At 40.7% G+C, this 17,872-nt stretch overlaps 1 protein-coding gene across 1 annotated transcript in view; it reads right to left on the bottom strand.

Annotated features, from left to right (window-relative positions):
- The window catches only part of MCF2L2 (MCF.2 cell line derived transforming sequence-like 2), a 255,369-nt gene that overhangs the window by 9,872 nt on the left and 227,625 nt on the right, over window positions 1-17,872 (bottom strand). The window contains exons 23-27 of the mRNA XM_023187621.1: window positions 15,914-16,129; window positions 14,520-14,612; window positions 14,268-14,346; window positions 3,161-3,194; window positions 979-1,076 (exon numbers count right to left, since the gene is read on the bottom strand). Of these exons, the coding sequence (XP_023043389.1) occupies window positions 979-1,076; window positions 3,161-3,194; window positions 14,268-14,346; window positions 14,520-14,612; window positions 15,914-16,129 (520 nt within the window). The remainder of the gene's footprint in view (window positions 1-978; window positions 1,077-3,160; window positions 3,195-14,267; window positions 14,347-14,519; window positions 14,613-15,913; window positions 16,130-17,872) is intronic.

Below are 17,872 nucleotides of genomic sequence, written 5' to 3'. Positions count from 1 at the left end.
TTTCTTGTTAAATCAAGAACTTTCACCTTTTCACTTACAGGAAGCATCTGACGGCTTCTCTTTGGCATATCTGAATTTCCAGCATCACGACTGTGCTTTGGGGCCATTGTTTATTTTACTCATTTATTTACTTATTTTTTTTCAGACAGAGTCTCGCTCTGTCGGCCAGGCTGGAGTGCAGTGGCACCATCTCGGCTCACTACAATCCACCTCCCAGGTTCAAGCAATTCTCTGCCTCAACCTCCTGAGTAGCTAGAATTACAGGCACATACCACCACGCCCGGCTAATTTTTGTATTTTTAGTAGAAACGAAGTTTCACCATCTTGGCTAGGCTGGTCTTGAACTCCTGACCTCAGGTGATCCACCCACCTCGGCCTCCCAAAGTGCTGGGATTGCAGGCATGAGCCACTGCGCCCGGCCTGGGGCCATTATGAAGTAAAGTAAGAGTGACTTGAACACAAGCACTATGATCCTCACAGTCGATTTAATCACCAAAACGGTTATAAGTGACCAAGACTGGCGGGGTGGGGAGCACAGACAGTAGGGACACCCTGGGCAAGGGGATAATTCGTGTCCCAAGCAAGACACAGCAGAAGGCACCGGATTTCATCGCACTACTCAGAATGGCGTATCATTTAAAACTCACCGATTGTTTATTTCTGTAATTTTCCATTTGATATTTGGACAGCAGTTGACTAACGGTAACTAAAACCTGGAAAGTGAAACTGTGGATAAGGAGGTGCGTCTACCTTCTCAATGTGAGGCATTTGCCTTCATGTTAATTCTGGCCCCATTTGTTCTACACAAATGAATAGCAGGAAATCGATTTTAAACCACATGGTTGTAAAATGCTTTCTTTATTCTCCCTCATTTAACTAAAGAAGGGCTGGACCCTAGGTGATGTTTTCCTTAGCATCTAAGCAGCTGGTATCACCCCACTGCTTCTGTGCTCCACTCTCCTACGGGACCCTCCCTACCTTTAATCCCTCCTGTGCTGGAGGCTGGGTCTTCCTTGCTAGTGGTAGCTCTTTCCATGTTTTCAATCCATGGTCCGCATCCCGCTCCATTGCCTTTGCTTTTAGAGAAATAAACATGAACATTGAGTCACTCTAAGGAATAACACATGCATCCCTCCCCCACCAGTTGGAGTAGCACTGGCTCACCTAGTGTATCTCTGGGCTAGGTCTCGAGGACCTGCTGCTCCTCCCTTACCTGTAGTTGAAGGCCTGCCTCAGCTCGGTAGGTGATATGCAGTAAGGAAATGTCCAAAGGACACGTCTTGTTGGATTACACAGTAAACATCTAATTGGCTGCAAATCTTTTTTCTTTCTTTCTTTTATTTATTTTATTTTTTTTGAGACAGAGTCTCGCTCTGTTGCTCAGGCTAGAGTACAGTGGCGCGATCTCGGCTCACCGCAAGCTCTGCCTCCTGGGTTGACGCCTTCTCTTGCCTCAGCCTTCCAAGTAGCTGGGACTACATGCATGTGCCACTACATCCAGCTAATTTTTGTATTTTTAGTAGACATGGGGTTTCACCATGTTGGCCAGGATGGTCTCGATCTCTTGACCTTGTGATCCGCCCACCTTGGTCTCCCAAAGTGCTGGGATTACATGGCTACAAATCTTAAAGAGGGGAGAGGTGAGGAGGAAGAATCACCTTTGTCTTCTCAAAAATGTTTTCACTGGCTCACTACAGCTCCCTCCTTCCTCTTTATTGACCCGAAATGCCGACTACGGTAGTAACTCTTCTGGGTTAGACGAATCCAGTGAATAAACACCTACTAAGCATTGGAGGTCCAAGAGGAATAAGATATGCCTCAGCTAAACCTCATCACCCCCGGCCTTGCTTGCAGAGTGGTTTGCTGGCCTTGTCTGATTATTCAGTGAGTGCTTTCATTTGTTTATTCACTAAATATTTACTGAGCACCTACAAAAGTGCCTGGCACTGGTAGATGAGGCCTGAGGGAAGCTAAAACTAATAAGACAACCTCCGTGCCCTAAAGGAATTCATGATCTAGTAGGGAGAAAATGTAAACACATAATAAAATTATAGCATATTAAATGCTGCAATAGAGTACTCTGTAAGAGTGTGGGGGCAGAGAGGAGGGGTAGAAACAGCTACTTTCTAGAGCCCTCACCTTTTCCACTTCTCTCATCTTTTTGGGTTAGGGTCTGGGTGGGTTCCACAAGGATCGGGCCAAATGAGCTGAGAAAAACTAAGCAGACTGCTGTATCAGAACTGGATCACAGTAGACAGGTGTTTTCAACAAACATATTGAGTACCCCTGAGTGCTTTGGGCAGGAAGAGGAATTACAGACGAAGAGGTTTGTAAGCCGTAGAGATGGAACAAGGAGCACCAGTGAGGACTTAACCGTGAAAGAAGTCTGAGCACACCTTCCTCCCAGACAAGGGGGAATAAAGAAAGGCAGATGATCAGGAGAGTTCTGAGTGGAGAGGGGGAAGCCGGGGGAGGTAACATCAGAGGGTGCGTTGGCCCACTCAGCAAAGTAGGAGGCAGGGCAGCCTTGTGAAAATAGGAATGGAATAGAAAACTCAAGAAAACAGCCAAAAGCAAGGACAATTAGGGGAGGTTTCAAACCGGCAGATCTACCTCAACTGGCAATACAGCAAGTGTGCACCAGAAAAGATATCCTAGCTAGCAGTGGGGTTGGGAACTGATTTATTATTTAATGTTTTATATTTATTTATGAATATATGTACTTATTTATTTATTTTTGAGATAGGCTCTTGCTCTGTCACCCAGGCTAGAGTGCAGTGATGTGATCTAGGCTCACTGCAGCTTTGACCTCCTGGGCTCAAGTGATCCTCCCACCTCAGCCTCCCGAGTAACTGGGACTAAAATTGCACCACCACCCTAGGCTAATTTTTGTATTTTTTTGTTAGAGACAGGGTTTCACCATGTTGCCCAGGCTGGTCTCAAACTCCTGGGCTCAAGCAATCCATCTGTCTTAGCCTCCCAAAGTGCTGGGATTACAGGCATGAGACACTGCACCCGGCCAGTATTTTTTAAAAATTGGAAATCCCTTGTAATAAGCCAAGTGTTGGGGGAAGAAAAGCAATAAAAGCAATGACATGGACTCAATATGAAACATCCAAAGCATCTGACACGTCTTTAAAATAACAAAATCAGTACTCACCTTGTGCTCATTTCAAACTGTGGATTTCCTCGGTCTAAAATTTAAAAAAACAAAAAACAGCACTCTCAACTTTAAGCTAATTTGAATTGATTTTACATATTGATTTTTAAATACACGTATATGCATACAGAGAATACTATAAAAATATATAAAGGTGTGTAGGTCTTGATCTTATTTTCCCAGGAATTCAGAAAACGTTGCTGCAGTCCCTGGGCTCATGTGGTCCTGGCATCCTCCCCCATGTCTCTAGCCCAGCCTGCTGAGTTTCCTGCATGCATTGATTCTGGGTCCATCCAAGTTTCTACAGTTAGCTCCATTAATACTGAATTAAAGAATAAACAGTGTGCCCATCAAATGCTGATTTTTTTCCATGTGAGCCCAAATTATGTGACTTGATGAGGGAAAAAATCATGAGTCTCTGGGAGAGCGATAAGAATCACATTCTTCACTAAAGTGTTGTCCCAGGTATGAGCATAACACCAGATCTCAACCTCCAGAGGCCCCCCACTGCCTCCCATGGCATAAAAGCCAAATTCCTTGGCCTGATATTTGAGGCCATCTCAGTCTTTTTCCTTCCACCCTATCCCTGACTCTCCCAGGCTAGGCTCCAGATCATCACTGAATGTGCTCACTTCAAGGCAGCTCTGTGATTTTCAAGGTTTCTGGGCCTACCTTTTACTACCGATGTGATTGGCACGTGTTGCCCAGTTGCTAGGATGGGATCATGGCCTTGATTTCTGCCAGGACTGGGGCTTTGCCTTGTATCCCACCCACAGCACTGCCTGCCCCTGCACTCTTCTGGGTGGGGCCTGACCTTTCTCCGCAGTCTCCCTACACCTCCCAATCATAGGTAGTCATGCCACAGCTGAGGATCTTGTCCCAAACCTCGGTGCCTGCCTCCCTCCTCAGCTTCTTATGCTGCTGTATCTCACCCATCGGTGACACGCTTCTCTTCTCTGCCCAAGCCCTAGTTGACTCCATAACACCTGGGTACAATGTCCTCTTCTGCCTGGTTATCTCTGAGAGGCCCTCTCTCTAAATCCCTCATTGGCTCCCAGTGTCCTTCCTCTCACCCATGGCCCTGAGGTCACTCTACGCTTTGGCCAGTGTATAGGGTTATTATGCTTAACAATCCACAAAGGTTGAAAGGTGTTGTAGGATGGTGTAAAAATGAATCTAGAAGATAATGTTTATATGTCAGAGCTTTGTAAAGTGCTCAGCAGGCATAAGGTACTGACAGTCCTGATATTCCTGATCTTGGAACCTGGGATACCATCTTCTCAACACTGCTTGGATACCGTCAAGGGTATCCAGAGAGCCCGAGTCTGCATTCTGCTCCTGGTTCAGCCCAGGGCCCTGGTTCCCGCTCACTCACCATCCACTGTGGGCCCTCTCTGAATTCTTAGAGCCCTTGCCATTTGCATCACTCACAGAGACATTTCATCAGACCCTACTTGGTGTACCAGGCTCAGGAGACTCCGTTCTGCTGCGGATAAGTTGTGTAAAATTGACCCTCTGCTGGCACATCTGTAAAAGGAAGGGGCTGGTACAACACCTCTGGGCCTTTCAGTTCAGTAGTGTTTTTCTTTTTATCGAAACCACATGCTGGGGCCTGGTTTAGCTTCTTCTCTAGATTTTTGCATTCCTGTCACAACCTAGAGAGCACAGTGCAGGTCTTAAGGAGGGCTTGAGAAATCTCTTTCTGAATTGTCAACTGAAAAAATGTCATATCTTCATAACAAACTTGTCTTTTTCTGCAGGGCCAGGAAGGTAGCAGGGGAGTCAGTTAGAATTTAAATTTTAGATTAAGCTTAATATTGTTAAGAAGTCAATTCTCACCAAATTGGTCTAGAGGTTTTACATAATCCTAATCAAAATCTCAATTAGTTTTTTTTGCGAAGTTGACAAGCAGTTTCTAAAATATATATAGAAGTATAAAGGACAGAGAATAATCAAAACAACTTTAAAAAGGAAGAACAAAATTAGAGGACTCTAACTGCCTCATTTTAAGACTTATTAGAAAGCAGCAGTAACCAAGATAGTGAGGGACTGATGTCAAGGACTTACCAGAAAGCAGCAGTAACCAAGATAGTGAGGGACTGATGTCAAGGTAGACAAATAGATCAATGGAAATGAATCAGGCATCCAGAAATAGATGCACTTACATAAATAGTCAGTTGGAGAAAGAATAGTGTTTCTAACAACTGGCAATGGAAAAACTAGAACATCAATATGCAAAGGACTGAACTTTGATCCATACCTCACACCACATACAAATCAAAAACAGAAACAAACAAACAAACAAACAAACAAACCAACACTCAAAATGGATCAGTAACCTAAATGTAAAACTATAAAACTTCTGGAAGAAAACATAGGGAGGAAATCTTTATGGCGTTTGGATAATGATTTCTTAGGCACGACACCAAAAGCATGATCCAAACAATTTTAAAATTAAATATTATAAGAATTAAAGTCTTTTGCTCTTCAAAAGTTACTCTTAGGAGAAAAAGATGCCACACACTAAAAGAAAATATTTACAAAGCATTAAAAGGACATGTATCTAGGAGTATCTAGGATATACATAAAAACTCTCAAAACTCAATAATAAGAAAACAATGAGCAAAAGATTTGAACAGACACTTCACCAAACAAGATATAAAGATGGCAAAGCAGCACATAAAGAGATGCTCAACCATTAGTTACTAGAGAAAAGCAAATTAAAACCTTAATGACATATCACTATGCCCCTATTAGAAATCTGAAAATTTAAAAGACTGACAATACCAAGAATTGGTGAGGACATGGCACAAGTGGAACTCTCATACATTACTATGGGAACGGAAGATGGTATAGTCACTTTGGAAGGTAATTAGAAATTTCCTAAAAATTAAACATACACCTACCATATGGCCAAACCATTATACTCTTAGGTATTTACCTAAGAGAAATAAAAACGCATGTCCACAGGAAGACTTGTACTTGCATGTTCATAGCAGCATTATTCAAAATGGCCCCAAAGCAGACACAAATCGGATGTTCATTAACAAGTAAATAGATAAAGAAAATGGGGTCTAGCCAAACAATGAAATACTACTCAGCAACAACCAAAATATGTACTATTGTTTACAAAATGCAACATAGACGAATCTCAGAATAAATATGCCAAGGAGAGAAGCCAGACCAAAAAAAAGTACATACTGTATTATCTCTTATGAAATTCTAGAAAATGCAAACTAACCTCTAGTGGCAGAAAGAAGATCGGTCATCACCTGGGGTGGGTGAGGGAGGGGCAGGAGGAAGGGAATGCAAAGGAGTGTGAACAAACCTTTGGGGGTGATAGGCATGTTCATTATCCTGACTGTAGTGATGCCTTATAGATATACACAGATGTCAAAACTTATCAAATTGTACACTTTAAATATGTGTGGTTTATTGTGTCATTATACCTCAGTAAAGGAGTTTTAAAAATTATAGTAAAAGGTCTCTACCTAGAAACCTTAATAAGCTAAAATGTATGTCCCCAGGACTAACCCTAGCTATTCCATAGTTCTGGGGTGGAACCAGAAATCTGCATTTGTGGCAAGCCCTTCAAATAATTTGAATGCAGGTGGTCCTTAAACCACCGTTTGAGAAACACTAACCTAGTGAGTAAGGATTTCTAAACAAGCTTGTGACTAGAATGTTGTTTCTGCAGGAAACAAGTAATTTTTTCTACTAGCGTTACCATATCATTCTGTGTTAAGCCTCTAGGACACTCCTATTCAATTACCATAACATATATTTAATATAATATTAATAGTTGTAAAACAAAAGCAGATCGTAGTTTTTCCCATCTTATTTTTATACAAAGTAAAATCAATGATATAATCTTGTTACTGGTTCCTGGCAGTTACCTACAGTTTAAATCAAGAACTTATGTTGCTTGGTTTTTGTGACAGAAAACTGATGTGGTGGCTTCCCAGTTACACAGCTTGGTTTATCTTTTCCCTTATCTTATGATGCACACCCCTTGCACATTCCTGAGCAGCTGATGATCACAGAAGACCTAGAAAAAGTGTGAGCTAGTTGCATTCCTGCTATCTCTAAAGACAAAGGTTATCTTTTCATTTTTACGTGATTTTTCTTACCCAAAATGCAAACCACTGCCAGTATAAATGATGGAAGATAGACTTTCCACATGAGACTGACATTTCTTCACCCTAGTAACATTACCTGAGGGGAACATCAGAACTCAATTGATAAAGCTTGCTGTGGATTTTCCCACCAAATATCCCTGCTATTATGAGAATTGGTTCAAAAACAAAACAAAACAAAACAAAAAAGTGAAAGGATAAAGCCTACTTAAAGATGATTTTTACTTGTTGAAAAGAGTACAGCATGTGACATCAGTCAAAATGGTGGAGAAAAAAACCCTCCCCAAATTCTCTTCTTTGTGAAAGCATGGAAAAAAATGGCCAAAAATGGTCAGAAAACTTATTTTCAGAACACTGGAAAATTTTTTTCCTTTTAAAAAATTTTTTTTATTATACTTTAAGTTCTAGCATACATGTGCACAATGTGCAGGTTTGTTACATATGTATACATGTGCCATGTTGGTATGCTGCACCCATTAACTCATCATTTACATTAGGTATATCTCCTAATGCTATCCCTTCCACCTCCCCCTACCCCATGACAGGCCCCAGTGTGTGATGTTCCCCTTCCTGTGTCCTGTTGTTCTCATTGTTCAATTCCCACCTACGAGTGCGAACTTGCGGTGTTTGGTTTTCTGTTCTTGCGATAGTTTGTTCAGAATGATGGTTTCCAACTTCAACTATGTCCCTACAAAGGACATGAACTCATCCTTTTTTATGGCTGCATAGTATTCCATGGTGTATATGTGCCACATTTTCTTAATCCAGTCTATCATTGATAGGCACGTGGGTTGGTTCCAAGTCTTTGCTATTGTGAATAGTGCCACAATAAACATATGTGTGTATGTGTCTTTATAGCAGCATGACTTATAATCCTTTGGGCATATACCCAGTAATGGGATGGCTGGGTCAAATGGTATTTCTAGTTCTAGATCCTGGAGGAATGGCCACACTGTCTTCCACAATGGTTGAACTAGTTTACACTCCCACCACCAATGTAAGAGTGTTCCTATTTCTCCACATCCTCTCCAGCACCTGTTGTTTCCTGACTTTAATGATTGCCATTCTAACTGGTATGAGATGGTATCTCATTGTGGTTTTGATTTGCATTTCTCTGATGGTGAGTGATGATGAGCATTCTTTCATGTTGGCTGCATAAATGTCTTCTTTTGAGAAGTGTCTGTTCATATCCTTCGCCTACTTTTTGATGGGGTTGTTTGATTTTTTCTTGTAAATTTATTTAAGTTCTTTGTAGATTCTGGATATTAGCTCTTTGTTAGATGGGTAGATTGTAAAAATTTTCCCCCATTCTGTAGGTTGCCTGTTCACTCTGATGGTAGTTTCTTTTGCTGTGCAGAAGCTCTTTAGTTTAATTAGATCCCATTTGTCAATTTTGGCTTTTGTTGCCATTGCTTTTGGTGTTTTAGTCATGAAGTCCTTGCCCATGCCTCTGTCCTGAATGATATTGCCTAGGTTTTCTTCTAGGGTTTTTGTGGTTTCAGGTATAACACTTAAGTCATTAATCCATCTTGACTTAATTTTTGTATAAGGTGTAAGGAAGGGATCCAGTTTCAGCTTTCTACATATGGCTAGCCAGTTTTTCCAGCACCATTTATTAAATAGGGAATCCTTTCCCCATTTCTTGTTTTTGTCAGGTTTGTCAAATATCAGATGGTTGTAGATGTGTGGTATTATTTCTGAGAGCTCTGTTCTGTTCCATTGGCCTATATCTCTGTTTTGGTACCAGTACCATGCTGTTTTGGTTACTGTAGCCTTGTAGTATAGTTTGAAGTCAGGTAGCATGATGCCTCCAGCTTTGTTCTTTTGGCTTAGGATTGTCTTGGCAATGCGGGCTCTTTTTTGGTTCTATATGAACTTTAAAGTAGTTCTTTCCAATTCTGTGAAGAAAGTCTTTGGTAGCTTGATGGGGATGGTATTGAATCTATAAATTACCTTGGGCAGTATGGCCATTTTCATGATACTGATTCTTCCTATCCATGAGCATGGTATGTTCTTCCATTTCTTTGTGTCCTCTTTTATTTCACTGAGCAGTGGTTTGTAGTTCTCCTTGAAGAGGTCCTTCACATCCCTTGTAAGTTGGATTCCTAGTTATTTTATTCCCTTTGAAGCAATTGTGAATGGGAATTCACTCATGATTTGGCTCTCTGTTTGTCTGTTACTGTTGTATAGGAATGCTTGTGAGTTTTGCACATTGATTTTGTATCCTGAGACTTTGCTGAAGTTGCTTATCAGCTTAAGGAGATTTTGGACTGAGATGATGGGGTTTTCTTTTTTTTTTTTTTTTTTTTTGAGACGGAGTCTCGCTCTGTCACCCAGGCTGGAGTGCAGTGGCCGGATCTCAGCTCACTGCAAGCTCCGTCCCCCAGGTTTACACCATTCTCCTGCCTCAGCCTCCCAAGTAGCTGGGACTACAGGTGCCCGCCACCTCGCCCGGCTAGTTTTTTGTATTTTTTAGTAGAGACGGGGTTTCACCGTATTAGCCAGGATGGTCTCGATCTCCTGACCTCGTGATCCGCCCGTCTCGGCCTCCCAAAGTGCTGGGATTACAGGCTTGAGCCACCGCGCCCGGCCGATGATGGGGTTTTCTAAATATACAATCATGTCATCTGCACACAGGGACAATTTGACTTCCTCTTTTCCTAACTGAATACCCTTTATTTCTTTCTCCTGACTGATTGCCCTGGCCAGAACTTCCAACACTATGTTGAACAGGAGTGGTGAGAGAGGGCATCCCTGTCTTGTGCCAGTTTTCAAAGGGAATGCTTCCAGTTTTTGCCCATTCAGTATGATATTGGCTGTGGGTTTGTCATAAATAGTTCTTATTATTTTGAGATATGTTCCATCAATACCTAGTTTATTGAGAGTTTTTAGCATGAAGTGCTGTTGAATTTTGTCAAAGGCCTTTTCTGCATCTATTGAGATAATCATGTGGTTTTTATCTTTGGAGAACACTGGAAATTAAACGATGGCTTGCAGCAATCTGGAGAGCATTTATTCAAGGAAAATGGCTGTGTCTCAGTATGAACAGTGAGCTTTTTAACTTGCCCTATTTCTATCCTTCCCTTCCTTGGGGGTAGCCTTAGAAATGAACAGCCTGCAATGATGGTGAAAATCAGCAGTCTGGCAGCCATGGGAGGGGCAGAACAGGAATGGGGGACCTACGGAGCCTCAGTCTTACAAAATTATCATTATTTGACCTGTCCAGGGGTTTCTAGGAATACTCCACCTGCAAGGCTTTTATTAGGCCTGACTTAGAACTTGCCCAATGTGAAAAATCTTTTCCCCAAAGGCCTTTGTAGAAAATGATTACAGGCAATTGTTTAACTTCTTGGTTGCTTGAGGTATTGGTTAACAGTGGGGCAAACATGGGCTAATCAAGAAATTTAAAAGGGAAAGCTCAGGAATAAGATGCTCATAGAGGCTTGTAAAGGCTCCAAAACATTTGTGAGACTCTAGAAGACCATGAACACATTTCCTGTGAATATGTTCAGGACAGATCTGAGAAGGCCCCATGACCTTACCTCTGGCTTATCTTGATGATCTGCACAAACAGAAAGTGAAGGCTAGGCTAGAACTGTCAAGTGCCAGGCTGAGTGAGAAGGTGTGCCCTAATGTGTACACAGAGCCCCTTGGCAAAGACTAGAAGACTTATTGGCTTCAGGTGTTTAAAGAAATCTCTGTCGTGTCATTAGTATTTAAATCACTAAGCTAACTGAGCACAGGCCTCAATGGCTGCACATAAATACAGACTTCACAGAATTTGTTTAGAAAAGTCACTAAAACAAACAACAATAAACAGTAACAACAACAAATAGGAAAGGTGGGAAAGTCCAATTTCCAGAGTTGTTACATTATGTTATTTAAAATGTCCAATTTTAACAGAAAATTATGAGACATATAAAGTAATAAGAAAATGCAGTCTATACCCAGGGAAAAAGCAAAACCAGTCAATAGAAACTGTTCTGAGGCCGGGTGCTGTGGTTCATGCCTGTAATCCCAGTACTTCAGGAGGCTGAGGCAGGCGGATCACCTGAGGTCTGGAGTTCAAGACCAGCCTGACCAACATGGTGAAACCCCATCTACACACACACACACACACACACACACACACACACACACAAAATACAAAAATTAGCTGGACATGGTGGCGTGCACCTGTAATCCCAGCTACTTGGGAGGCTGAGGCGGAAGAATCGCTTGAACCCAGGAGGCAGAGGTAGCAGTGAGCCAAGATTTCACCACTGCACTCTAGTCTGGGCTACAGAGCAAGGCTCTGTCTCAAAAAAGAAAGAAAGAAAGAGAAAGAACAAAAGAAAGAAAGAGAGAGAGAAAGAAAGAAAATAACTCTTCCTGAGGAAGCCAAGATATTGACCTTACTAGACCAATACTTTAAATGAACTATTTTTACATGTTCAAGAAGTTAAAGGAAATCAAATATAAAGACTAAAGGAAAGTAAAAGAACAAATCCTCATTAAATAGAGAATATAAATATTTGTTTTAAAGGACCAAACAGAAATTCTAGATTTCAAAAGTATAATAATTGAATGCGAAATTCACTAGAGTGGCTAGGTAGCAGATCTGAGTAGGCAGAAGAAAGTATGAGAGAACTTAGATATAGGTTAATTGAAGCTATCCAGTCTGAGGAAGAGAAAGAAAGAGGAATGAAGGAAAAATGAATAGAGCCTCAGAGACCGCGAGATACCTTCAAGCATGCTAATAATGCATAATGGCAGTCTCAGAAGGAGAGAGGGGTAAATGGGCTAAAATAATATTTAAAGAAACAATGGCTGAACATTTCCCAAATTTGATGAAAAACATTAATCTATACCTTCAAGAAAGTCTATAAACCCCAAAAAATATAAATTCAAAGAGATCAAGATCTGCACCTAGACATATCATAATCAAACTGTCAACAAAGACAATGAAAGAATCTTGAAAGCAGCAAGCATACAGAAGGACTCTTCAATAAGATTAACAGCTGATTTCTAACAGAAATCACAGAATCCAGAAGGCAATGGCATGACATATTCAAAGTGCTTAAAAAAAAGAGCGTCAACAAAGAATTCTATACCTAAAGGCAATTTATTTTCAACAATGAGGCCAAGACCATTCAAAGTGGGCAAAGAATAGTTTTTTCAATCAATGGTTCTGGGACAATGGATATCCACATGTAAAAAATTGAACTTGGGTCCCTAATTCACATCATATACAAAAATTAACTTGGAATGAATCAAAGACTTAACTGTAAGAGTTAGAACTATAAACTCTTTGCAAAGAACACTATCAAGAGAGTAAAAAGACAATGCACAGTATGGGAAAAAATACTTGCAAATAATATATCTGATAAAAGTCCAGTATCCAGAATAACCATAAAATGACAAGTCAATTAAAAAACATACAAAGGAGTTAATAGACATTTCTACAAAGAAGATACACCAATGACCAATATGCATGTTAAAAGATGCTCAACATCACTAGCCATGAGGGAAATGTAAATCAAAATCACAACGAGATACCAGTACATGCCCACTAGGATGGCAATAATAATGATAATAATAAGGTTATTATAATGAACAATAAAAGTGTTAGTAAGGAAATGGAGAGAATTGAACCCAACTATTATATTGCTGGTGTGAATGTGAAATGGTGGTATTGTTTTGAAAGATGATTTGGAAGTTCCTCACAAAGTTAACAAAAGTTGCCATATGGTCTGGCAATTCCACATACATATACCCAAGAAAATTGGAAATAAAGATTCATACAAAAATCTGTACACAAATATCCATAGCAGGTTTACTTACAGTATCCAAAAAGGGGAAAAAACCCCAATCTTCATCAACTAATGAATGGATAAACAAAGATGGTATATCCATACAATGGACTGTTATTCAGCCATAAAAATGTATGAAGTACTGATACATACTACAACATAAATGAAACTTTAAAAAATATGCCAAGTGAAAGAAGCTAGACAGAAAGGGCCATATATGTAATGTGTAGAGGAAAATCCAATAGAGACAGGAAATACATTAGTGATTGCCAGGGGCTAGGGGAAGAGGAAAGATAGAGAATGATTGCTAACTGGTACAGAATTTTTTTGTTGGGAGAGAGTTATGAAAATATTTTGGAAGTAGAATTAGAATTAGGTTGTTAAATACTTTAAAACAAAAAACAGACGGGCGTGGTGGCTCACGCCTGTAATCCCAGCACTTTGGGAGGCCGAGGCAGGTGGATCACGAGGTCAGGAGATTAGGACCATCCTGCCCAACATGTTGAAAACCTGTCTCTACTAGAAATACAAAAATTAGCCAAACGTGGTGGCGCACCTGTAGTCCCAGCTACTCGGGAGGCTGAGGCAGGAGAATCACTTGAACCCGGAAGGCAGAGGTTGCAGTGAGCCTAGATGGCGCCACTGCACTCCAGCCTGGGCAACAAGAGCAAAAACTCCATCTCAAAACAAAACAAAAAACAAAAGTAAAAAGTAGAAAAAAATAGAATTAGACTAGGGATGGTTACTGAGCCTTGTGAATAGTCTAAAACCCACTGAATTGTATACTTTAAGACAGTAAATTTTATGGTATGTTAATTATATCTTGATGTTTTAAAAAAGTAGTACAGTGTCTGAAAGGTCCTATTGGCCATTTGAATCTCTGTTAACATTTTCTTGGGTGGCCTTCAGATTTTTGATTAAGAAGTTGACCTTGGCAATTAGGTGGTGGGGGGAACACAACCAAAAGGGACAAACCAGCACAACCACACACAATCACACAACCCCTCCACCTCCACCACAGTCGAAAGCAAGCACAGGTGCTTCCAGGGACTGTGAAAATGTGGCCACATTTGTTTTTCCAGCAAACCATTTTCTTTAACAATATCCCCAATTTGCATATCCCCCACTGAGCTGAAATCAGTATAACTCTACAGGCGAAAGTCAGCAGGGGTAACCTACCTGTAATATTATTTTGTTGTTCCATCAATAATTTACTTATTTCTGAAAACCAACAGTCTCTGATTTCTTTTGAAGCTGCCTGCAATTACACATAAGAAAACACTATGAGTATAAGACTACCCCGAGTATTAATTGCAGAGTTTTTATTCTCCCAGTGACCGTTAGAATAATGAGATAGAAAACACTCGTCAAGTTCTGGGAACACAATAAGGAAAGAGTAGAGGAGACCCATGGGGAAGGCATGAGCTTTACCTGCAGGATGTATTTCTCAAGTCCATTTCGACTGGCAATTTCAAACTTTCTATGGCTCCCCCTTCCAAGCTGGCGAATTGAAAGTGTCGTCAACTATTATAAAGAGGGAAGAGAAATGTTCTATACCATCGTTTTCTGACTTTAAAATAGTCCCTGTCAATCACTCTAATCCTTTCTATCCCTGATAGCTCTCTTCTTTCATCTTCCTTTCAAGTTTTTGCTTTCCTCTCTTAGTGACCCCAAGACAGCATAAAACACAATCTGGTACAGTATCTTCTGTCTCATCTGCTTCAGAAGGTAACACAGACTGTCAGCTTTCCACTGTATCCTTCTGCAGGAGGCGCTGCAGCCCTCAACCTTTCAGTGAAGAGACCATTTCTCCTTCAACTCCTATTTTACAACTTTTTACATAATAGTAACTGAACAAGGATCCATTAAGAAACATAAGCAACAAGGCCAGGTGTGGTGGCTCATGACCCTGTAATCAGTCCTGTAATTCCAGCACTTTGAGAGGCCTAGGCAGGTGGATCACCTGAGGTCAGGAGTTCGAGACCAGCCTGACCAACATGGTGAAACTCTTTCTCTACTAAAAATACAAAATTAGCTGGGTGTGTTGGTGCGCACCTGTAATCCCAGCTACTCGGGAGGCTGAGGTAAGAGAATTGCTTGAACCAGGGAGGCAGAGGTTGCAGTTAGCCAAGATCATGCCATTGTACTCCTGCCTGGGCAACAAGAGCAAAACTCTGTCTCAAAAAAAAAAAAAAAAGAAAAAAAAAGAAAAAGAAACATAAATAACAAAGGCTACTATGAACAAATTAACAGCTTTAATCACAAGAGCATAAATGTATAGGTGTGTGGCTCCCATATGTGTGCGTGTGTGTGTGTGTGTACCTGATAGCTAACTGGCCATACAGATAGCTAAACAGATTCTAAACAGGCGAGAAAACAATGCTTGGTGTGGGCCTGGGTCCCTTAGACCCCAAGGTCAGGAAAATGCCTACACTTAGACACAAAGATGCACCACTGAGAAGGGCAAATCTAAGATGAAATCCAGCCCATGTTCTCACCACTATGCCTTTCACCTCTCTTTCACCTCTTTGCCTGGAGGAAAGAGGGTACTTTTACTAATTAGTTTGTCCAGACCAGCTACCAAACAGTCTTTTTTCTCTAGTACAAAGGCATCTCCTATGCCAGCCCTGGCCCTGTCTAGAGACTGATTGTAAGCTCTGACCCTGGAGTCAGACAGACCTGGGTATGGATTCTAGCCGTGTGGTGTGGTATTTGGCAAGTTAACTTCACCTCTCTGCACTGTAGCTTCCTCATCTGTAAAATAAGGAAACAATCTCTCTCTTTCTGCACAGGGCAACTCCCAGATGCAACAGGACTCCCTTTACCTTCATGGCCTTCTTGAAGCTGTAATGAGGAGACAATCCCTGGTCCCCAGGCTCCATTCGTATCTTACAGAACACTATTCCCCTTTCAAATAGGTAGATTTGCCTCTGGCTGGGCTTAAATCGAATCAAATCCTTCATTTTATAACGATCCCTGTGAATTGTCCAGACGCTGAAAGGGCCGTGCAGCAACAGCTTGCCTAGTTTTCCAATATCATCCTTTTGGAAACACACATACAGGAAAAGAAGCTGTAAAATTACTTGACAGAGAAAGAAGCCTTTGTGGCCTGTTTTCAAATTTTAGAAAGCATGCTTCTTTGAAGTTTACAATTCTAACAGTGCTATTCAGGCTGATCTGTCACTAAATCAAAACTACAATTTTGTGAGCTTCACTGAGTGTGGCACCGTTTAGTTATACAAGGAAATCAATTCAGCTATGAAAGGTATTGCTACACGTAAAGAATGCCAGAAATACTTGAGCTAGAGATAGGGGATTGTGATATTTTTGACTCAGTTAATTTTTAACTAGCAGAATTCAATTTCCTCTGCACTATGTTTGATACGTGACAGTCTCCTTCAAAGGGACAAGAAATTAACATTTCAATTATGTCCAGGAGAGACAGAATTTTGGCTGCATTATGGACCCATGAGCATCTCTGTGTTCCATCTGCATCCTAACTTCTGCTTCAGGTATATGAGAATCTGAGAACATGAAGCTTTTTCTGAAAAGAGAAAGTTTAGTATGATCTAATCTTCATAACATTGTAATGGAAACATTAACTGCATTCAACTCTGGGTTTTTCAGAGTGAGTCAACAGTGCCAAGATAATACCAAATGACAGTTAAAAGTCTGTTTGACTCTAGGTATATACTGAGTTGCCTCCCTCTCCACCAGCAAGGCTGCCTTTGTCATATGTCTGGTTGAAAGTCCAAATGAGATGACCCTGCCTTCTCTGAGCTCTCTTCAAAAGACAGTGGACTAAGACAAGCTGGGAGCGAGACATTTTATCTGGTATTTTTCAAAACTTTGATTGCTTAAAGCAGGTAAGAGTTCATTTCCCTGAATAAAAACACCAAAAGGAACAAATTATTTGAAGGGGATAAAGACAAAGAAACCTCCCTAAGTGACCTCTAGCTGAGATCAATCCTTATGATTCCTGAGTTAATACCGGAAATACGTACTCCATTCATAATTCATTGGGCATTTTTATAATTTATGGTTTATATGTTAGGCAAACTTTATGTATTTTTTTAAAAAAAGAATTGACTTAACTTCTGAAACATTAAAAGAAAAACTTCAAGAGCAATAAACTCTAGTCATTTCTATGGTGTCTATGGCGTTATTTTCTGTGTTAATTTTTTATTTTCTTCTTTGGAAAATTTATATATGTCGACTGCGGTGAATAAAACCCTCAAACGTCCAGCAATGAGGCCTTCTTTCCTAAAAGCCAATGCTCCTGTTCTGTGTTAACAGTTCACCACATCCCAAAACAGAAGGGTGGATAGGCCCATGAGGACCCTGGAGAATTTTTTCACTCTATCTGCATCCGTCAAGGACCCACTTAAATGTAATCACTACAGACCTTAGTGATTGCTTTTTCCTTTAAACCCATTCAATTCGTACTCAATAGCGACATAAATAGTGCAGGAAGTATGTTTTAGTAAAAGCAACTGGTAGAAGTAGATACTTAATATTTGCCGCATAAACAAATGTTATCAGCACAGGTTGAGCATCCACAATTTAAAAAATCTGAAATCCTCCAACATCTGGAACTTTCTGAGAACCAATATGACACTGGAGGTGAAAAATTCCACACCTGCCCACATGTGATGGGTGGCAGTCAAAACACAGTCAAAATTTTGCTTCACGCACAAAATTATTTTTCATTTATTTATTTATTTTTGAGATGGAGTCTTGCTCTGTTGCCCAGGCTGGAGTGCAGTGGCGCCACCTTGGCTCAC

This window comes from Piliocolobus tephrosceles, chromosome 2 (assembly GCF_002776525.5).
Source record: "Piliocolobus tephrosceles isolate RC106 chromosome 2, ASM277652v3, whole genome shotgun sequence".
Taxonomy (NCBI): Eukaryota; Metazoa; Chordata; class Mammalia; order Primates; family Cercopithecidae; genus Piliocolobus; species Piliocolobus tephrosceles.
This window is presented reverse-complemented; position numbering and strand designations above follow the sequence as displayed.